The sequence below is a fragment of the Parasteatoda tepidariorum genome, chromosome 1, assembly GCF_982258835.1.
Source record: "Parasteatoda tepidariorum strain Cologne lab strain chromosome 1, Ptep-v5.0, whole genome shotgun sequence".
In the NCBI taxonomy this organism is placed as follows: domain Eukaryota; kingdom Metazoa; phylum Arthropoda; class Arachnida; order Araneae; family Theridiidae; genus Parasteatoda; species Parasteatoda tepidariorum.
The window spans coordinates 107,349,108-107,373,188 of NC_141755.1; the positions used below are offsets into that span (position 1 = coordinate 107,349,108).

At 28.4% G+C, this 24,081-nt stretch overlaps 1 protein-coding gene across 2 annotated transcripts in view; it reads right to left on the reverse strand.

The window, feature by feature from the left end:
• Nucleotides 1–24,081, reverse strand: part of Etl1 (SWI/SNF-related, matrix-associated actin-dependent regulator of chromatin, subfamily a, containing DEAD/H box 1) — a 40,353-nt gene extending 16,272 nt beyond the window's left edge. The window contains exons 1-11 of one of the 2 annotated variants that reach the window (XM_016063452.4): nucleotides 23,893–24,081; nucleotides 22,609–22,754; nucleotides 20,486–20,585; nucleotides 14,875–15,475; nucleotides 10,296–11,459; nucleotides 7,144–7,352; nucleotides 5,958–6,148; nucleotides 3,491–3,629; nucleotides 2,156–2,291; nucleotides 1,830–1,967; nucleotides 1,650–1,745 (exon numbers count right to left, since the gene is read on the reverse strand). In XM_016063452.4, the coding sequence (XP_015918938.1) occupies nucleotides 1,650–1,745; nucleotides 1,830–1,967; nucleotides 2,156–2,291; nucleotides 3,491–3,629; nucleotides 5,958–6,148; nucleotides 7,144–7,352; nucleotides 10,296–11,459; nucleotides 14,875–15,475; nucleotides 20,486–20,585; nucleotides 22,609–22,729 (2,895 nt within the window). In that variant the 5' untranslated portion in view covers nucleotides 22,730–22,754; nucleotides 23,893–24,081. Of the gene's footprint in view, nucleotides 1–1,649; nucleotides 1,746–1,829; nucleotides 1,968–2,155; nucleotides 2,292–3,490; nucleotides 3,630–5,957; nucleotides 6,149–7,143; nucleotides 7,353–10,295; nucleotides 11,460–14,874; nucleotides 15,476–18,333; nucleotides 18,416–20,485; nucleotides 20,586–22,608; nucleotides 22,755–23,892 lie in introns of those variants that run through there. The other variant, XM_043053487.3, reaches the window with a different exon arrangement.

The window sequence follows — 24,081 nt, forward strand, 5'->3', positions numbered from 1 at the left end:
TAATTTTAAGAAAATACTTTTTGTATAACACAAAAATCAGTAAATTGCCCTTTAATGAGATGTATGTGGCTGCAAGTTTCTAATTATCTCATCGATGTTTGAATGTATGTTGCTAATTACAATTCGCATATCATCTTCAGGGTTTAAACGTGAGCGGTATTTAGTTTTTATTGAAACTAGTTTACTAAATCCAGTTTCATATAAATACGTTGATGCAAATTGTATTAACACTCTGATGGCATTCTTGCATAAAACGGGATATTGTTTTTCCACGGATAGCCAAAATTTTTGGCAAGGCTGAGTCTTAAATTTATTTCGAAGAGTATGATCACTAATTAGATCTATCAATCGCTCTTTCTCAAGAAGATCATTAGATCTATCAATTGCGTTGAACTGCATATGTCAAAGGATCACAAATCCAACCAAGATCGTTTTCAGGAAAATCCTCGAATCTTCTCGAAAAATTTTTCTTTAACTTTTCAATGTGATTGGAAATGTTGTTTTTAAATGTAAATATATCTATATTATTTTCCTTGATAAAATCGTTAAAGCAAGGGAACATGTCGGTGTTGTTTTTATTCAGTTCAGTTTGCCAGAGACTAAACTTATTCTTAAAAGCTTGAATTTTACTGGCTGTAGTTATGATAGTTGAATTCTCACTCTGCAAGATCAAATTTAAGTCGTTAAGTTTTTCGAAAATATCAACTAAATAGCTCAGCTTCCCTATCCAAACTTCATTGATATAATAACTTTCCCATCTATGTTTCTTTTCGATTTAGAACATGTACACTTCATTTCTCAAATCAAATATCCGTCGTAGTATTTTCCCACGTGAAAGCCATCTGACTTCGGTGTGTAACAGTAATTTCTCATACGTTGAGCCCATCTCATTGCAAAGTATTGAAAAGAGACGGCTGTTGCATTTAATGTAGTTAATTGAACTAACAGCGTCTTGTAATACGTTGTGCAACTCTGCATCCATATCTTTTGCAACAAGAGCTTGCCGATGAATCATACAGTGATTAAATACCATATGAGGCGCCACCTTCTGAATTAAGCCTCTGAGCCCTTTATTCGAACCTGTTAATGCTGCCAGCACCATCAGTACAAACCGCAACACAGTTTGCCCAGGTAAGGGACTTTGTTTCAAAATATTCATTTATTACTTCGAATATTTTTTCTCCAGTTGTTTTTCCTTCCAAACTTTTGCAACATAAAAACGTTATGTTCATTAAAAATAAACCTAACGTAAATAATTAGTTGTGACATTTTAGTAATATCGGTAGTCTCGTCCAGTTGTAAAGCAAATACAGATGAATTTTGTATGCGTTTTATGACTTCTGACTCGATATTTCGTGACATTTCGGAAATCCAATTGCAATTAAACAGTGAGTGACGGCGCTTCACTCTTTATATGTACACTGTATGGTATGCAGCATGCAGGGATAATGCATTTCATAAAAATTTGGCGACCCCCAAAAAACTTCTGGCGACCCCCACAGGGGTCGCGACCCCTAGTTTGCGCACCACTGATCTAGAGGATACAATCAAAATTAAAAAAAAAAAAAAAAAAAAAAAGCCTTTGATCTGAACCAATATACACAAAAAAATTAACATTTAATAAACAATGATTTAACAATAAAACACACCTCTTTTTTTAAACGACGAAGAACAAAAGGTTTCATAATTCGTTTAGCATGATCAATTCGTTCTTTCTCATAAGAATTTTTGCTACCTTCTGTTTTCTGAAAATGAAAGGAAACACATATTGATTATAAAACATAAAGCATTCAAAATTAATATAATTCTATAAATTCAGAGTAACTTACTGAAACAGCAGAGAACATTTGCTTTATTTGTTCGGTTTTCCCAGAAAACATATGTGGCATAGCAAATATTAAAAGAGACATCAATTCAACTAAGTTGTTTTGCAATGGAGTTCCAGTCAACAGTAGACGTCTGGGAGCCTGTATACAAATTAAAACAATTAATACCTTTTAAAAATGAAGAAAAACTTAACTTGCTATTAAAGCAAGAACTAGAAACAAACCATGTCTCAAATGGTTTGAAAATACAGAAGAAAACAAAGTTAATACACATGAGGTGTGTAAAAATATAGAAAATGTTTAAAAAAAAGTAAAAAATTGATACAAACTCTTATACGCATTAGATGTTGGTATCGCTGAGAAGACATGTTTTTCAGCATGTGAGCTTCATCAAATACTACATAGAGAAATTCTAATCTTTTAAAGAAACTCCTGTCCTCTGCATTACTGGTAACCATGCTATAACTGTAATAGAAAGATCAAATGTGGCTTACTTAGTCATGAAGTAATACCAAAGACATTGAATATACTGCACATTCACAGGGTTTTAATAACCAATAGACAGAAACAAAATACAATGCCATATTTTTTGTTTGTAACTGACATTAATACACCTTATTATTCATTATTATTTAATTCCTAATTTTGAATTATAAAAGATATTAAATTCCTGTTTTTATAGTTGTCTCAATTAAGGTACTGGAAAGGCAGATCAGCTCAGAATAATTCAGAGCATACTGCCAGGTTTCAGCTTCACCAGATAAAATATAGCTTATAGCTTAGATAAAATATAGCTTAAATATAAACAGGACACACCACTGTTTTTGATCCTTAATACTTTCATTAATTAAAGCTGATAACTATTATATCTATCCTTTCATAGATGATTTGAAGCAGCTAGAAGCTCTGTAATCTCTTACTCATAAAAGTCCCATAAAACAACTCATTTTACAAATTATTTTATTTCTTATCCTATTACATATTCTATGATGTCAGAAAATAGGCAATTTTATCTGAGCATAAGAAAAGCACAGATACTCTAGCAGGGTGCATAGCCACACTTTTCAAAAAAAAAAAAAATAAGCACCTTTTAAGCACTCAAAAAATATTTTTAATCACTTTCCAACAAAAAAATATACATCATAATTAGGATCTGTGCAGTTCTAAAATTTTTTTTTTCCTATCGTTTAAAGTTCTTCATTTATGAACATAAAATCAATAAAATTCAAAAACATTTTCACAAATGTCACATAATCATGATAAAATAACTAGTTTATAATAAATATTACCGACAAAATTGTGAAAATCATGCATTTTTGCAATTTAGAATGACAATCAACATGGCAAAGAAAAAAAAATTACTTTTTAAAGAGATAGAAAATTAAGCACTTTTTACAAACCCTGAATAAAAAAAAAAGCATTCTTAAGGGCTATTAAAAAAATAATGTAAATAAAAAATAAGCACTTTTTAAAAATGCTACGCACCCTGTCAAGCCAAACAGCATAAAACAAATGGTCAGTAATGCTAATTGAAATATTCAAGAAAGTATGTTTCGTGAATTAATCATAAAAACAAATTCAAAATCTTCCATAATTAGAAGGGCAAAAGTTGTAGTAAACGAAATTCCACATTGTAGTAAATAAATTTGCTGGAATATACTTACGTAGTTATCATGACGTCAAATTCTTCAACTTCATCATTGAGGATTTGTATGCGCAATTCACGCCTACTCTCCTGACTACCATGATAACAAATGACTGAAACAGTGGGCCACCAAGTCTTCAATTCTTGCTTCCAATTATCTGAAAAAAAGTTTTTCAAACTGCATCATTTACTCAAAAATGATGAAGAGTGTAGAGTGTATCAAAAAAAAAAATTATCAATCACTCAAAATTGTAATTCACAAATCTAGGCCTGAATATTTTTTTATAATTATTTTTCTATTAACAAAATTTATAGCTCTCAAAAAACATCAAAGAGTTTCCAATTGCTATAAAGAAACCAGGGCTCGTACTAAGGACTCCAAATTATAAGCCGTAAAGTATCCAAATATCAAAAGTGTTAGTCAAATTTCAAAAGTCATAGCCAAAGGCCAACTTTAACAAATTTTAGTGATTAATTTTTTTCCCCATAGAAAACTTCAAACACAAATTTACTATAAATCGAACTATTTAAAAAATGCAAATTGAAATCAAAACTCATTTTACAGTTGAGGAGAAGTAAATGAAAAGAGTATGTAGATGTTTTACAGTCTTTGAGGAAGAGAAATAATAGATTGAGGTTAAATTTTGATAACTACTTAGACTAGAGCAAGATAAACCTGAAGCAACATTTGAAGTTTTTTTAAGATTCCAAGTATCTTTTAAATAAACATATTTTATTTTAAATAATAAGTTTCATTCTTTGAGTCTTTTACTTTTAATATAAGAATTTTTACTGTCTCGCTAATTATTCAGAAAAAAGGAAGATAAGTTATTTGAATAATTTAATTCAGCTTTATTGGTTTTTATACTACGCATTGAGATTGTTAACAATATTTGGACGGGGGTTTAACACCCTCATTGCCAGTTGAGTGCATGTGCTTCTCAAAATTTTACTCCAAATTAGTAAAGTCCTTTTGACTTTTTTTTTGTTCTTTTAGATTTTTATGACAATCAAATAATTAATTATTTAACAAGAACAGGCTAAATATCATTAAAAGCAAATATCAATGGATTTTTACTAAGAAATAACTTTAAAAATATTTTAAAGAGACATGGATTGTTTTTATTCAAACAATAATTTCTAATTTTCTTTATTATTTTTCAAGATTTTTTAAGAAGACTTTATTTTCTCACCTACAGGTGATATTAAGTATTCCATTCACTATGAGTTTAACTTCTAAAATGTTTTATGTGATAAGTGTCTGACAATGAAAAAACTAATATAGCTTCACTTGAAAATCATTAGTTTTACATTCCGATAGATAATGATACATTATTAACATATTACTTAACTTCAGATCATTGAAAAAAAATTGGTTAACTTTATTAGAACATGTTTAAGCTAGGGTAGGGGTGCACTATGTTTTTTAGTGAAGGGCCACTTGCATAGCAGGTTGAGAAGAGCCGCACACATATTTAGTCATGTTGGTCACAAATACGATAATTTTTATCTTAAAATTGGTGTTCTGAACAACAAATACATTTATCAGTAAACATAGTAACATAAACTCCAAAAATTAAATACTTTTAATTATTAATATATACATTCAATATTTTTTTTTTTTGCCTTGTAATTGATAATAGATTTATTTATCCATCTATCTACGTAAACATACATATATTTGAGGAAAAGAGATACTAAAAACTTAAACAAACAAAAAAAAAAAAAAACTATAATGCTTGTAGAATAAATGAGTAAGAAAAAAAATACAAACATATTTTAATTAGTAATTTAAATTATATACCTGGCAACTTTTACGCATTTGGCGTAAAATTTTATTTTTATATTAAAAGTGGTAGTAAATATATACTATATTTTCATTTATAAACTTTATTTTTAAATGATTTTGATCACCACTATTCTTAAAAAAATTAAGCATATATATTAATATGCATTGATATCATGGTTGTCAGCTGATGTTTCTTCAAATACAGCTTATTTTTCTGCTTACAATCGAAATTTTAATTCCATGTTACTAACACAGGGAAAAATCATAATGGAAGGGATTAAAGGTTGGCAGGTATGAAATTAGAACTGAATACTTTAATTTAAGAAAATTTATAGGGTTTAAACAAAAACCAAAAATTAAAACTAAACTATTATAGTACATATTAATTTTAATATTCAATATTTTGTGAAGAGAAATTCAAAATAATCACTTTTTTTTCCATAAATATTTAATAATTTTCAATAATTTTAATACTTTTTTTCAATAAATATTTATCTTCTTCAATAAAAATATAAAATATATATATATATATATGTTCAAAAAAAATATATTTATTGTACTTAGAATCTCTTGTGGGTTGCACATCAACAGCAGACGGGACCCAAGATGTGCATTACACTTATATTTTAAAATTTCATCAATTTAATGAAATATCAAGTAATAGATTCAAAACTTTTATAAATAAAACAATGATTACCAAGAGTTGAAGAGGGAACAACAATCAAGTGGGGTCCAGACATGCCAATTTGTTTCAAATAAGCCAAAAAAGAGATAGCTTGCACAGTCTTTCCCAAACCCATCTCATCAGCCAGGATGCCATTCACCTCTTGATTATGTAGAAGCAGCAACCAGTTCAGGCCCAGCATTTGATAGGGAGCTAGGTGCATGCTTAAAATATAGATATAAATTATGTATACTTTGTGTAAGTTTATACACAATTTGAAGTTTTAAAATAAAGAAAAAATCTGGTAAATAAATCCTTATCCATAGTTGCCAACTTGTCAAAAACAAAAAATAGGAACACAAAACGTGATCAGCCATTTGACACCAAGTGAAAAACAAAATATCCGTATAGTTATAAACCATACACATTTCATATTTAACATAATTTTGTGAGCTAACAGTTTTAATTAAATTACTTACTAATGAAGAATATCACATCTTAAAAGTAACTGATTTTAAAAAAAACATAATTCTTTCAAGAATTCGATGTCGGATTTTAAAAGCGTGTGAATATGAATCGCGATATTGGGTTTTAAAATAGCTTAAATACAAATTGCGATACTGGATTTTTAAAATGCGTGAATGAGAACTGAGCTATTAATTTTTGATGAGTGCTATTAATTTTTAAATCACATAAAAATTAATAGCAACACATAACTTTTAAATCAGTTAAATACAAAAATCGATGATTGATATTAAAATTGTCTGCATAAGAACCGCGATATTAGCAGATTCTGGTGCAGTTCCTAATATTTAAAATTCCAAAAACCAGCTAAACCAAAGAAATCAAATTGGCGGTAGAATCACATCTATGTAAATGTTCAGTTAAAGAGATTTAGCATAAGTTTCAAAATTTTGGCAGATTATAAGCTTTCGATTCGTGGAAATCAGCAAACTCTGCAATACTTGAGGAAAAATCACGTGCCTAGCTTCTAGTTTTTAAGACTCGAATTAAGGAGTGAAGAGATACTGGAATGTGAAAAAATCGCAACATTTTGACCTAAAATCGTAATTTCGGAACAATGTTAAAAAATTGGAAGAAATACAATTTAATCAGAACAGTTGGCAACTATGCCTTATCATTCAATCATCAACTACTAACTATAAATTCACAATAAACCAAACCACACATTACAAAAAAAAAGGTAAACAAAGCTTACTTGTCATTCAACAAATCAGGCTGCTTGTCGACATAATCTGTTGAACTTTCTCTATTTTCTTTCAAACTTTCCACAAGATCTTCCATGTCCAATGATATTTGTTGACATTTTGCCATCAATTTACTTATGGCATTCCTCATATCTAAAACTTTCTTCGCTCCATTCAGCAAATCAGGAGATAGCGCTTTATCATTACTAAGTTTCTGAACCTGAAATTTCACAGATTAAATGAATTATTAATTCCTTATTCTCCAATATCGGATTCATTGGAGAAATTGTAACTTAAAAATTCTTAAAAAGAAACATCAGATTTGAAATAAAAGACACAAACATTTTCGTGACCAGTAGACATCCTTGCTACACCCTGTTATTCAGGTTTGTTTCTACAAGTCATAAACAAAAGGTTAATCACTAATGTTATAAATCATTGTATGGGTAGAAGAGTTTATTAGAAAATTAAATTCATATACCAGGGATGAGATTGGCCAAAAGGCAAAAAAGCTGAATTTCCATGCAAGTAAATTTTACGCGTGTGCAATCGTTTAATAATAAATTGCAGGCTATTTAAGATAATAAATAACTATGTGGTGACATAAAATTGTGTACTAATTTAATAATAAATGAATGATTACATCGATACTTAACATTTAGTAAAAAGTAAAATTACCAATTGAAAAAAATAAAGCTAGAAATTATATTTTTCTTCAGTTTACATAAACGAAACAATTATTACTTGAAGAACTTCCTGATTTAGCAAATAAAAACTTCTGAGAACATACATTGACAGTCCCTTTCTTTTAATAAATACTGTTACGTGATTTATAACAAATAAATCAGAACCATGATTTTCTAAATTATTTAGAAAAGAAAATAAACTTTCACAATTAGAATCACTATGTTCATAGTATAATCGAATCTAGCTAGAGCCCTGTGAAACATGTCAATAACTGTGAAGTAGAAACATATAGTAACTCCTTAACATACAAAAATTGCTATTTTAGTTTGAAAAAATTACATGATAATCAGAAACTGTTTAGATAATTATTTTTCATATGATAAAAATTTCGCATTTTATACCATAAATAACAGCAGCATTATTTTATTAATGTTGGATTTTGGTGCTGAGTTAATAAACTTTTTTTCCACAAAAAATTGAATAACTTTTTAAGTGATTGCTTCTGTTTGCTATATCTTTTTTTTAAAATTTTTGTTTAATTTGCTGTAAATGCTTAATGTTTTACAAAACAAGCAAAAAAAAATCCTTACGAAGGTGAAATTGCTCGTAATGCAGCTTATGAATGAGGGGAAACAGATTGGTGATTAATTTAGTCATTAGCCCATTTTCAAACATTTTTTGACAAATCCTATTTTTTCTTTCTTTACCTGCCTTTGTCACATTCTTCTTAGCCAGCACAGAATGTAAGTTTTGAATATGCCTACATACCATAATAATTGTTGATAGAAAAACAGTCACATTTATAGTGACTAATTAAAGAAAAACTTACTTCTTACAAGAATCGTGACAATTGATTTTATTCGCGATAATCGCTTGACTACAAATAGCGATCTTGGATTTTAAAATTGTATGAATATGAATCACGATAATGGATTTAAAAACCACTTGAATATGGAACTCGATTTCAAAAATGAAAAAATGTAAACTGCGCTAATCGCGCTTTTAAATTGAGTAGATACAAATCACATGCATAATTTTTAGACCGTGTCAATGCGAATCCCAATGTCTTATTTTAAAATCACGCATAAATGCGAAAATCAATGTTTGATATTATAACCGCATGAACAAATCATGACATTGAATTTTAAACTCGCGTGAATATGAATCACTACATAGATTTTTTTAAAACGTGCAAATACAAATTGTAGTATTGGATTTTTAAATCTCCTAAATAAGAATCGAAATGTTAACTAATTCAGAACTTGTAAAAGACTCAGTTGAAGCAGAGATGTCTGATTTACGAAAATACGAACTATCTGGCGGGTGGGTAAAAATGCGGAAAATCTTATCTTCTCCATGTAAAAGCGGAGAAAATAGCTAAAATAAGGAAACATGTGGAAGGATTGGCAGCTATGTAGTTTGAATTTTCTGTTTATATTTAAAAATCGGAAATAAATATAATTATATTATTTCAACGGCTGAATTTTTCGAAAAAGAATTTTTTTAATGTTTATAAAAAAAGAAACAACTGAAACTTAGAGATAATCGAAGTTTTTGATAAAAAGGCTGAAATTCGAGGGAAAAAAGTAAAAAAAGCGGAAATCCGCTAAAAAGCAGAAAAATCTCATCCCTGATATATGTATACTTTTCCTCTTTTGGTGTACATAGTACCTTACAAAAAAAAATATTATGGGACATATTCTTGAATTTTGCATGGGCGGGGGGGGGGGATGCACAAATTATTTCCCTCTTTGCATTTTGTAAACAATCACAATAAAAAAATAATTAACAATTATGAAATCTGCAGTAGTAATTGCTCAAAAATGATCGGCGACGAAATCCTGCGAATGGAACTCTTCAAATGCGTGTTTCGCTTCGAGATTAGGTTTTTGTAATAAAAATATCAGATTAAAAATGTCGCATTAAAAATATCAGATTTAAAAACTATGGAGAAATCAATAGCAATAGCCAAAAATTGGATAGAATTATTGCTTTTAAAGGTAAATAGTCAAATGCATGATTTAAATTTTCTATATTGTTTGAAATATATCGGAATATTTAAAAACCATCTGAAAATGAATATCGATTAACTGTTGAAAATACAAGAGCAACATTACATCAACCTACCATACTATCAGCGTAAATTTAGCATGTCAAAAAGTGACTATCGAAATGCATGATTCGAATCTTACGTGTAAATTTCTGTAGAAAAGAGAAGTAAAAATTTTGTTTTTCAAAGGAAAAATCTTTCTGCAAGAACTCTAACGTTCTGTGACTATGACGACGTGATTCTGCCATGGGGTGCACAATTGGTGAATGGTCCCCAAGTTCAAAATATCAATTTTAAAATTGTTCAGTTTCTGATGGAAATCAAGCAATAAAAAAAGTTTAATTCCAAGGATCTGCAGAAATAGGTCATGTGTTTAAATAATAATTATTAATTTCATTAAATAATTGCTAATTTTATTTAACTTACCAAGTCTAACCAATTGGTGAAAGGTTTCAAATTCAAAATTGCATCCACTTTCTTTTTACTACAACCTGGAATAGAAGATAGCTCATCAAAAGAAGCCTCCTGAAAAAACCTCAAAACGGCAGCATGTGCTGCCGTAAGATTGCATTCTATGTCACTATCCTCGCTATCGTACACATCTTCATTGCCATAATCATCGTCCTCATCATCAGACACAACATATTTCTTGTGTCTCACTTTCGAATGCTTCGATTTCATACCTGATGAGCTTTTACCCTGCAAAGCCACCATTTTTACATCAGAAGAGCTTTTATTTAATGAAGAAGTGCTTTCTTTGTTAGTAGCAGGCAAAGAAACCACAGAACCGACTGGATGGACAGTATAACCGACACTGGGTTTAGCATTACTTGTACCATTACTGGGCGATTGAATTCTCACTAACTGTGCCGATTTATTTGGACTAACAGATGAATTAGACAAGCTATTGGATTTAATTGTAATAATCTCAGCTTTTGAATTTTTCATAGTAATGCTAGCAGAGTTTGTGTTTGTAGTAGAGGTATCGACATCAGAGACTAGCTTTGTAGTTGATGAACCTAACTGAGTGATTACAAGTCCTTTAGGGAGATTTGGTAAATTGTTTGCAGGTGAGGCCGGCTTAGTCTCTTCGGAATTGTTTGATGAATTAGATATGGGTTTAATAGTTAATGATGAAGAGCTAGAGAAAGTCTGTTCACCATTATTCACACTAGAAGAAACTCTTGAATTAACATGATCTGATAAAGACGAAGTCTGATTTGAACTACAAGAGCTCTCTTCATCACTCTCACTGGACGAAACGACTTTACGAACACGTTTAGCAGGTGGGGCTCCTTCTGCTTTAAGCTGTCTTTTATTGTTATTCATTTGCTTGATAGACTCGTTAAATTCTTCATCGCTGCTGTCGAGCACAATTTCTTCTGCTACATTAGATGCCATATCTGTATTCAAATTTGAAGGTTGAATGTTATTTGATTCAGAGTTTTGAGGCAAATCTACGCTTTCTATTGAGTTAGAGCTAGATTGTGAAAGAGCTTTCTTCTTAGAGCAACGAAGAGGTTGGGCATGTGCAATCTTTACTGCTTCGTCTAGATTCCAGTTGCACTTCACCAAAATGTCTTGTGCCTCCTAGAAAAGGAAAAAAAAGAACATTAGATGAGAAAATATTCATAGTTGACAAGGTTTACGACAGAATGGATTAATCCACGGTTTAAATCGTCCTGTCCAAAACCTATTCACTTAAATTATGCCATAATTTAAAAAAAATATTGTAAAAAAATAATAAAAAATTTAATTTTTGAACAAAAAACAAAATGAAGACAATTTTTTGTTTTATTAAAAAAGTTTATTATTATTTTTAATATTTCATTTATTTATCCTTATGCAAAAACATAAGTTATCAGAATTAAAAGCATATTTATTCATATTTAAGGGATAAGGTATTCACTTTTGTTGTTCAATGAATTGTGTAGCTCAAAAAGTTTAATCTTTTCCTATTATATTATTTTTCTTTAATAAATTAAAGCAAATTGTAAAAAAAAGTATAAAATATTTATTAATATTATTATGTGTAGAATGGTTACACACAGAGCCGGATTATACCTTTCGTAGGCCCTAGGCATAGCCGTTTTTGGGCATAGCCTTCCCCTCTTTTCAAAATATATGCTAAAATTTTCTTGCATATTTTTTTTTTTTTACATTTTTATTAATATGGATTTTAATTTACGAATTTGTTTATCGAACTTTATCTGCAATACCGACATACTGCCGATATTGCAGTTGATATCGATAATACCATTATGATTAGTTCGATCGATAACTATGTAAACACTTCAAGTCAAAAATACAACAACAAACCAGCAAAGAAAACAGTGAAATTGATAGTGAGATTAATTACAAGAAATATTTATTCAGTAGAGAACCAATTATCCGGGATGCTCGAGACCATCGCTATCCCGGATGTCTGAATTTCCCAGTTTTCTGGATCGACCAAAAAGTGTCGTTAATCGATGTTTTATCGAACCCGAATTACAAGGAAAAAGTGTAATGCATAAAGTAAGAGAAAAAAGAAAGGTACTCCTAACTTTAAAGAGAAAAAAAAAAGGTAGAAATATATCACTTAAAAGATAAACTTGTGAATACTTTTCCTCACATTGCATTAAGAATATATTTGTCGATTTTTGGTCAAATGCAGAAGGAGAAAGATCTTTCTCCAGATTAAAATTGATAAAAAATTATTTGCGTTCAACAATGAATCAAGATTGTTTGGCATAGCTCGCACTTGATGTCTATTGGATATGACATTTTGCGTAGTTTGGAATTCGACAGCATAATACAAGATTTCGTTGAATCCAAAAATCGCAAAAAGTAATATATTAGATCATAAGATTCTGCAAAATAATTTATTACCAAAAAATATTATATTTTTATTTGCATCTTCATAATTTTGAGCAAAATACACTTGTTGTTTTCAAAGTCAAATTATTTTTGTCAACAAATTTTTTTATCCCAAGTTTTTCGTATGCCCCTGAATTTCGTAGGCCCTAGGAACGTGCCTATAGGTTAATCCGGCCCTGGTTACACATAAAGAATTTTTACCTTTAACCAATGTTCAAGGTTTTGGACACTTTAGGAAAGTTTTAGTCAGTTTAGGACAGTTTAAAATTCAAATGCCCTGCTCCAAAACCAGTTTATGACATGCAAAACCTCAAAATGACTAAATTGAATAAAACTGACTGGGTGCAAAATTTAAAAAAAAAAAAATTGTTTTGCACTGAAAATCTTAATTCTATATTTAAATTTTTTTTTATTAACGATGCATATATAAATAAAATATAGCGTTTATATAGAGAATATAGTTCAAACTTGTTAACATTAATATGCTAAACAGGGTTTTACATTAATGTCTAGTAACTACCCTTAATTAAGTAACTACCCTAACCCTTAAACATCTAATAAATACATCAATTTTCCGTACTTATTATGGGAACACATTTAAAGAGAAATATCTTTCAAGATAATGTCAACTTTGATAACTCTTCGGAAAAATTTTTACTTTTACCATAACAAAAAATTTTATTGAGGTTTTAAAGTCATAGAAACTGGCAGCACAAAACTATTTTATATCATATCGTTATATTTTACGTAATTATATTTTTATATGATACTACTGCATTTTTAAAAGAGTTTTTGATAGTTATTATCTCTTTTAACGTTTAATGGATTAAAAGAAAAAAATTGATTTTTTTTATGGATAAATTTTTTTTAGAGTTAAGACAAAAAAAATTTCTATTCCTTTTTTTTAACTTTACAACCATTGTCTTTTTCTAATACCTGCTAGTCAGTTCTTTATATATCTTAAATATATCTAACTAACTTAATGTCTAATTATCTTAAAAAATTTTATAAAAACTTTTTCCCTTTGCCCAATACCAATAATAAGCTAAGTTTTAATAATTTTTTAATATTGACTATTAGTCATTTATACATAAAAAAAATAATATTTATGAATGATTATTTATTCTTTAGAGGAAATTTTTTTTGCTATTCGGCTGCCAAATATTTGGCCGTAAATTGGGCATTTACCTAAATCACTATTCGTTACACCCTTAATAAATACTTTAAACTATCTCTATCAAACACTACTTAAACTAGAAAATTATGCATCCAGATAACTTTTTTGCCTTTCAGATATTTATTTTGTTCTATTTGGTTATTGAAATCACTGCATTAATACTTTATCAAAAACGGATCATTCTTCTAAATAAATAATTTGCTTTTTCCCTTATTACCATTTATCCAAAAAGCGGAAAATCACGAATCTGTCATAGATCCCCCCTGCCCTGTTACTAAGTGCTTCATTACTAGCCTAAGGGAAAATTTGAGTATTATAGATTACAGTAATTTCAAGATTAATTTTATAATATCTAACGACAACAAAAAACTACATTTCCAACAAACATTAAAGTACTGGGTGCGAAGTAAAGAAACTTAGTTATTAACACTTGCTGCTTTTGCATTGAACTCTAATATAGAAATTCTATGACACAACAAACAATGATGTAAACGAGCCTCACTTTCTAATAAGGGTTGTCACTCAAATCTGGTGAAAAAAATTCCCTGTGTTTTCCCTATATATTATACACAAAATATTGAGAGGAAACACAATTACTGCACTCCTGTATGAGCTAAGTTAGAGTAACTATGCTTTTAATTGCTGGAAAAACTTAAGAGAAAAAAAGGAACAGCTGAACATACTTATATAATGGTATATTAAAGGAAAATGACACATTCAGTAGTCACAATTTTTTAAAAGACAAAAATAAGAAATAAAATTCCCTGTATTTTCCCAGTATTAATAAAATTCCCTGTATTTTCCAGTTTGTAAAGAAAAAAATCAAAATTCCCTGCATTTCCCCTGTTATTTTAGGTGATTTTTAAATTCCCTGTATTTTTCAGGTTTTCCCTATTCTTCCTGTGGAGAGGCAACCCTGCTAATGTACCCTCATAAAACTTAAATGGAATGAAAAAATGTTCTAAATACCATAATATCAGCTCCAGGAAATGCATCAAGTAACTTTCTTAGATTAAGTTCCTTTTCACAAAAAACTTCATATTCATCCATAATTCCTTTAGTCGGTGATACTCTATTTTCAATAATAGTGCTTGATACACTTTCTTGCACAGGTTCTGGAGTCTGGGGACAAGAAGCTTTAGAAGTTCTACTATAAGTCCTTAACGGTTTTGTATTATTTGTGTCGGGAGACGACGGCACAGTAGAGTTTACTGCACTTTCTGCAGTGTTGCAATTAATTACAACTCTGATATGTTTTGCCAATTCAGATATATAGCTCCGGTTTACTTTCAGCTCACGAAAACCACACGTAATGTAACTAGTCGTTTCTATTACATTCGATTTCCACTTTTCTCCCAGTGATCCTTCCTTCAAAACAAGCTCTTTTAATTTTGAATATTCTTCTTCTGTCAAATTAAGGGGTAAATCTATAACAGCAGCTTGGTTTTTCTTACAAGCTTGCTGTATTTTGGTAAGAACACAAGGCAAAATGAATTGTGAAGTGTGAGATATTTCATACTTTCGGTAACTTAGTGGGCTATAATTAACTGCAGTGGCAGCTGAATGCGAACTGTAACAAAAAAGCACAAAATTAATAATTTTTAACAGATAATAAACAGTCTAATAGCACCTATTATTTAAAATATAATTTTTTTTTACAGAAGAAATGTGTCAAAAATAGTAGCAGACTTTTAAAATTAGAAAATTAAGAAATTAATGTGTTTATGCCACTATATATTTTCTGGTGTAAAAGTCACTTGCCGATTATGGTCAAAAATGCTTTAATTACAATTCAAAACATCCAATTAAAAAAAAATTAAACATTTGGCTGTAAATATTTAACCTTGGGTAAAAATTATTGAGCTTTACAGAAAAACCATTAACAACTTCGGATTCATTACCGCTGTTCCTGCTTTGGAGAGAATGTCAAAATACAACATTTCTGAGCAAATATTTATTGTCAATCTTTATCTCAACCCCTCTTACTTGTGGAACAGTACTAAAGTTGATGAAAATAACCCCAAAACCATCATTATACTCAAAATTCACAAGACATGTTTTTTTCCCATCATTTCTCCCAGCTAAATAATTTTGTACATTTTTTACAATTTTTTAGCATATTTCCTATACTGTAACCCAAATAATAGACTATCATTATGAAATATAATAAAAATTTTGTAATTACGAAGAATAAAAGTGGATATTTGTAGCTAAATTTTAAGGATTTTTAATTTATCGTCTCAAATTTGCAACAAGGAATAAATATTGAAATTTTGCTGCTTTATTGATCATTTCTCTCACTGTGAATCAGAGAATAAAGAGAGAGAGAGAGAAAACTTGAAAAGAAGTATACATGTGTGGTTACAAAGGGTGACAAGCATTATAAGCAGGAAGGAGAACCCCAATGTTTTTAAAATAAGTTTAAAGGAAATTAAAATATGCTGGGTTATTAAATAAAATGTAGATAAAAGTTAGCAAGCTAAATTAGTGAGATGATCTAAAACCAGTGCAAGCATCAGGGATTAAAAGATAGAGCCCCGAGTTAATAAAATATATATTATTATATAATGAGCTTAATTGAACTTAAATTTTATATTACAAAATTGTCCAGATTGATGTTTCTTTCGTGAGTTTTCCTTTCCATAGCCTTTTTGATTTCTACAGTTTAATCTAATTGACAGTTTAAATCCTGATAAAAAGACAACTCTAAATCAAAATCAGTTATATAAAACTAAATATCTGATGCAAAAAATAAGAGACAAGATAAGGAAAGATCACTACGGTTTGTGAGACCTGCTTACCCGTACAACCATTACAACCGTTAACCATTTAAACAGTTTTTGATACTTCTCAAGTCAAAAACCCTCTTATGATAACCAGAAGACAATACTGAATACAAAGTCAAACAACAAATTTAGTCTGATGCAAAAATAAGAGACAAAAAAGGAATACTACAATGAGTTGAGAACCCATCAAAATACAAGATAATGTGCGCCCTAAGTGCTTTTAGAGAGGCAGTTCACACTGATTAAGGGTTGGGTTTTTGCCGTCAAAAACTGGTTTTTGACATGACAGAGGTAAAAACTGTCAAAAACCCTACTGTTTTCTTTAATTTATGGCATATATTGGACAATATATTATTTTCACATAATTGCCTTTATAAATGAATGTTGTAAATGATTGCTATTGATTTTGCAACTATATACATGTATTCTTATAGAAGGATATACATTCATATAGAAATATTGTAATATACTTATTGAAAATAGTGATACATACTTTTATCATTATAGCTTGAATTGCAAAGGATTCAAAATTTTGCACTTCTTAATTGTTAGAAATTAATAAACAAACAAAAAAGTTTGCAACTATTAATAAATTCAAGAACTAAAAAAAAGAATTTCAAATTTGCCATTTCTTAAATATTAGAAATAAGCTAAACAAAACTTGTAACTACTAACAAACTCTAAGTTAAGAATGACTTGACATTCTTCAGTAATGTTATATGGCAAACAAAATGATGCTTGGAAATGATGAAAATTTTGTTTAGTATCCTAATATTTTACTTCAAATAGTATGTTTTGATAAATTATGTTGGGAAAATGCAAGAATTTGTTCTTAAATATCTTTTGACAACTTTTTTTCTAATTTTATTGCCCAAAAATGAATTAATTTTAATTATAAGCAGTTAAACTCAAATAAAAATACAGTTTTACCAAAACTATGGGTTCTTGATAGAGGAGTTTTTTACACGACGGTAAAAACCGTCATGTGTCAAAAACTTGCCAACCATGCACTGATTGCTCTTGATCCCCATAAATGCACCCTCTTAGTCCTTTTTGCAAAAATAAGCCGCTCATCCCTTAAAAACACTGCTTTTATATTCATATGCTTTTTTTTTTTTAAATTCACTGTTAAATAATAATTACAAACTGATAAAATAGGTATAATTTTGATAACTATTACACACATTTACTTTGTTAGAATTATTCTCAACTCATAAAATTTTTTAAATGGTTTTCAAAAAAAATGAAACTTTAAATGTGTATTATCTCATAATTTTTAGTTTAAATGATATAAAAATCTTTCCAGTTGTTTATCAATCAATAATTTTCTTTAGTTTACTTTTTTTGAAAAAACATTTATGCCTAGAGATTATCTATTAACATGCCTATTATTTTTATAAACTACAAATTTTTCTCTTATTCTGATGAGTGAGAATCATTTTTTGAAATATACACATTAAAATAAGTATAAGAGGGTAATTTAAAAATTGTTGAAGTTAAAATTCAGTTATTGCATTATGTTACAGATTTTGATAAGTTTTTACAGTGTTGAGTAAGTGCTATTTTAAATCTTAGTGCCCTTTTATGAGAGCTAGCACCCTGCTCTTTTTTATTCCCAGGGAGAACTCTGTACAATATTTACATCATTATTTTCTTGGTTAAAAATATTTGTTGATTCCATTTTGTCCGGTTTTTATATTCATTCAGAATACAGCATTAACATTTTTTTTATAACTTTATTTACAGTTTTCTGTTAAGAAAAAAAGATATGAGCTGTTACATTTTTTATTACATTGATAAAGCAATCAAAAACCAGGATGCTGTATGCAACCCTTAATGAGTAAATTACCAGGAGTGATTGCGACACAAAGTGTAAAACCCTGAAAATTTTATGTGCAAAAATTCGATAACAAGATATTAATTTATGTATTTAAAATAATTTTTGAAACTAAAATTGATGATTAAATTACCTGCCAATAAAGAATATCGCACAAGAATCATGATATTGGATTTTAAGAGCGCAGAAATACAAATCACAATATTGGGTTTTAAAATCGCGTCAATGAAATCACTATGCACGATTTTGAGAGCCTTTGAACACGAATAGAGACAATGGACTTTAAACTCGCATGAATATGAATCACGTGATTCCAGTAGTTTCAAGTATTAAAAACGATAAGAATCTGTTTAATAAAAAAAAAAAAAAAAAAAAAAAAAAAAAAAAAATTGCCGGGGGGGGGGGGGGGGAATCACATGTATGAAAACTTCTTGTTAACGTGAAATAGCGAAGGTTTCATAATTTAAATTTTAGAACTTAATCCTTACTTTAAATTTTAGATTGTGTTGAAAATTTTGTCAGAATAAAAGTTTTCATTCGCGAAAGTCCGTGAATCAATGGTCGTGAGATCCCCTGGATTACAATCACTCCTAAATTACATTTTTATGGCTTTAATGTCATTTTTTTTTATAAACACAATAGAGAAGAACAAATACAAAATATTTAATACATGTGTAGCATGCAAGCCAAATAGAAAATATGATTTGTTATACAGCTTAAGGTTGTCCTTTAAAGGCTGCTTTATTATCAGAGATAAAACTTTTTAGCAAATAATATGTTTTTATAACTACTTGGAGCATGTAACAGTTAAGATTTAATCGTCTTCTGCTACACCGATTCAGCATTGTCTAAACCCATAACTGAAAAAAATAGTTTTCAAAAATTGAGAATTATTCTTTAAATTCTCATTTTAGTTGAGAAATTTCTTTACTTAGTGTTTATTTAGTTATTTAATAATAATTAGAGAAAGTCAGAAATTTAGCTTGATTACCTCAGATAGAGATAATATTTTTGATACTTCATTTGAGTAGTATATATATAAATATATATATATATTATCAATACAATAGTGTGATATATTTTGCTTTGGCTATATTGATACAATACAATATAAGAAAGCACTCATTTTTGCGGTTATAATCATGTGAGCTGATGAAGAGTTTTATTTTCTATATTGTAATTGAATTTTTTTCCATGTTTTCTCGACATTTTAAACTTATTTTATGAGTTCTATATACTTGCAGCTCAGGAGCAGTAAATAAAATTTATTGATTTTCTTAGTTTTTCACTTTATTTATTTATTATAATATATATATATATATATATATATATATATATATATATATATATATATACATATACACACACATATATATATATATATATATATATATATATATATATATATATATATATATATATATATATATATATATACATATATACATACATATACACACATATATATATATATATATATATATATATATATATATATATATATATATATATATATATATTATTGGTAACTATACTCCTCATTTGAAAAATCTTGGATGCCAAATGTTGTTAATATGTCAGCAGTACAAAAAAAAAAAACAAATTATAAGTATCAAACAAGATTAAAAAAAAAAAAAAAAAACTAAAATGACGATTTATGATATGGTATATTTGGCTCTTTTTTTTCTTTCTTCTGCAAATTCAGTTATCACTTTCTACATCTGGTTGACTTTTACGATAAAGTCAAAAAAGGCTGCCCATCTCTGATTTAGAGCACATAGTTTCGAAAAAAATGTTCAATAATTTAGAGATTAATTTTTAGTCAGTCTATTTATTTACAGAAAAGATATAAGAGTTAACTTTTCAATATGTAAAACAATTTTAACTTGTTGTAAATCCTATAATATTTGTTATTTTAAGCAATGAAATGCTATTGAGATGAATAAAAAATGCTCACCCAGGTTTGGAATCGCTTGTTTGAATATCAGATATCAACAAGTTTTGAGTCAAGTCTGAACTGGCATCTACAGAACTCCTAATATTAGTAGGTTGAGAATCTAAAGAGAGAGAAAATCTTACATTGTAACTATGTTAAGTAATCAGGTTTGGGGTTTTGGACATCCTAAACTGGTTTTGGACATGACACATGGGTTTTACTGTCTTAACTATCTTTAAAATGTCCAAAACCTAGAACATTGGTAAAAGGGTAAAAATTCTATTTGTGTAACCACTGTACACATAATAATTACATAGATTAATAAATATTTGACACTTTATATACAATTTGCTTTAACTTATTAAAGGAATAATATTAACTTATTAAAGGAATAATATAATAGAATAACTTTTATAACATTTATAACTTTTGAAGCTCTACAAGTCATTAAATAACAAAAGTGAATACCTTATCCTTTAAATATGAATAAAGAAGCGTTTAATACTAAATTTTGCCAGGCAAGTTATCATGGTTTTTTCCACCTTGGTAAAATGTCGCCAATCCTTTTATTTAATAAATAAAAGTTAGGTACAGTCGACCCCACTTAATTGCATATTGGATAACCCGCTTATTCGAATAAAATTTAATGGAACCAAATCGTTATAAATTAAAGTTACATTTCCTCGTTTAAACGAATACTTGTTTCTAGTCTCCGCTTAATTGCATAAAGAAGAGGTACTGAGAAGAAAAAAATTATTAAGCTATGTTTCACCAGTTAGAATGAAACTTCCATTTTTCAGTTAAGAAAATAAGAATACAATATGTGATTACTTTAATAGGGACTAATTTAACTTTGTCCCTATTACATTTTAGATTTTCAAATTCATGACAAATTCCAAGAATTTTTCATGACTTAACGAACAAATTAGACTTTCTCTGACAAAAACAAAACAATAAATTTAAAAAAGATAAAATAAAATTTAATATTTAATAAATTTAAATATTAATACAATAACATTAATTGAAATGATAGGCATAACCAAGACTGCTATACTCTGCATCTTCATATTTATAGATTTCAAATTTAAAAAACAGAGTAAAGGAAAGAGTTGAAGCAATAAAACAGCTGAAAAAAATACAAAAGCAAATAATTTTTTTCCTTTTTTTTTTGCAGAATTATATATTTCAAAGATACTTTTCTTGTTCATCGGAAAGGAAAGAAATACTCCAAATTTTTCTGTTCTCATTTCAGATTTCAGAATAAAAAAAATTCGACAATGACTGGCCTGCTTCAGCTAGAATTTTAAATTGATAAAATAAAAAAAATAAATAATGATAACAGTTCTGAAATCACAGAAGCTTAAAAAATAATTTGTTCTAGTAATGTTTTTCTTTCATTTTTTGAAAGAACATGATAAAAACATTTTATATTTTAATAAAATAAAACCGTGAGTGGGGATTTTGTTACCTACAAATTCAGATATTGGGATATAACATCATGAAATTGGGGGGGGGGGAATTCCATTTTAAAAATTAGATTTTTCGGCTTTAAATCAATGACTTTCCATGATTTTTTTTTGAAAAAATAGTTAAAGTCATGACAAATTTTGATCAATACCACCAAAATTCGTGACTTTCCAGGTGAGCAGGTAGACATTGAAGCAAATAAAGGAGGTTTTACCCTTCTTTGACTTACTTCACTCACATCCCTTTTAGAATGTAAAAAAGGTACAGAATGATTTCTTTTGAGGTCAAGACTTGCAGTGTGCACTATTAGTTTTGATAAAAAATGTTTAAAAAAACCTAACACACTAGTGATCAGTGTTTCTTTCTTTTAAGTAGAATAATCATTGCTTACTCCAGTGAACTTTAAATAACATTAGTATTTTATCATGCTAACATAGACAGTTTTAATATTAATTGCTAATTAATCATAAAGTAGAAAAATAAAAAATTACACTATGCATTAATTACTTAAAAATGTATAATTTAAGATTGAATAAAGCACTCCCCTTTTAATTGAATAACCTGCTTAATTGAATAGAGTTGGTGGAACAGATGATATTCCTTTAAGCGAAGTTGACTGTACTAAATGATTTTTTAAAAAATATGAATTTCATTCTGTAAACTAAACATGTACTCACTACTATTGGAATTAGAGCTGGAAGAATCAGCTTGAGATGACTTAGGTCTTGACAATCTATAACTTCGCAAACTAGAAATCAAGCTAGAGGGATTTTGATCATCATCGCAGCTGCCAGGCATCTTGTATCCACAAAGCAAGTATGCACTATAATAATAAAATTACAAACATTATAAAAACTAATCAATGACAAACAATTAAATTTATTCATTAACTAACAACATAATAAGTTCAAATACTTTGCAAACAAATTAAGGTTGAGATATATAGAAAACCCATTTCATTTTTATACTTTAAATCTCTATTTAGTCATAACTATATATTGTCGCGAACAGACATTGGATTTACCAATATTGAACAAAAATTATTCTACAAAGCAGCATTAGGTTAGTAAAAAAACAAAAAATTTAGAACTAAATAAATATCAGTAACATTAACACAAAAATCTATTCATAAGATAATTTGAGAATTGAAAAAATTTCAGGAAGTGAAATACTATAGGTCTATTATAGGAAGAAATTTTTTATGGATCAGTTTGACAACAGATTTGGAAAAAGACAATCACTTTGCTATGAAAATTTAACCATCCTCAGAGTTGAAACACATAATGAGTCATTCTGGCACTATAGCAGCATCTTTATTATAGAATATAAACTATAGAATGTGGCATATTTGGCACTGTTTTTACGATTTTTAGCTTTATTCAGATCAGAACCTTTATTTCGCGTATGTCTTATTACTTTAAGAAATATCTATCTCTAAGAAAAATTTTAATTCTGATTCACCAAGGTCATTTGCTTTAAATTAAAGAAAACAAAAAATTTTATCAAATGAGACTCACGACAGTTAATTAATTATTACATCAATAACAGCAGAATTTCTGGTAAATAAAATAAAATTTGAACTATTGAAATAGAAATGGTAACAAGTGACATTTCAGATTTATTCTTAAAAAGTCACTGATTATATGAAACAATGATTGATTACATTAAATAGTCACTGATTACATTACATCAAAGAGCACATTTAAGAGAATTAGACAGTTAAATTAGTAAATACACGACACAAAACATTAGATTCGGCAGCCTCCTACTTCTGCAGAAAAATAAGTAACTACTAAAGATTATGCACAGATAGAAAGACATTTTCTTTCATAAATTATTAATAAATCGATTATTAAAATGACAGGTTTTAATAAACAAATCATTCAAAGAGTTACGATTAGTCATGAACCGAAAAAATAATCCATTTTACAAATGAATAAAAAATAATCATATGCTCATACTTTCTAAAAATACAATAAATTTGTAAACTATAAACTGCGCTAAATTATCAAATTTCGAAACACATTTTAATTATAGTTTCCATAAACTGCAAATTTATAAAATTTTTCCACAACTCCAAGATCTGTCCAGGCAAAAAATTGAGCGGAACAAATCATATCGTTGCCGCTTTCCGAAATATATACTATTTC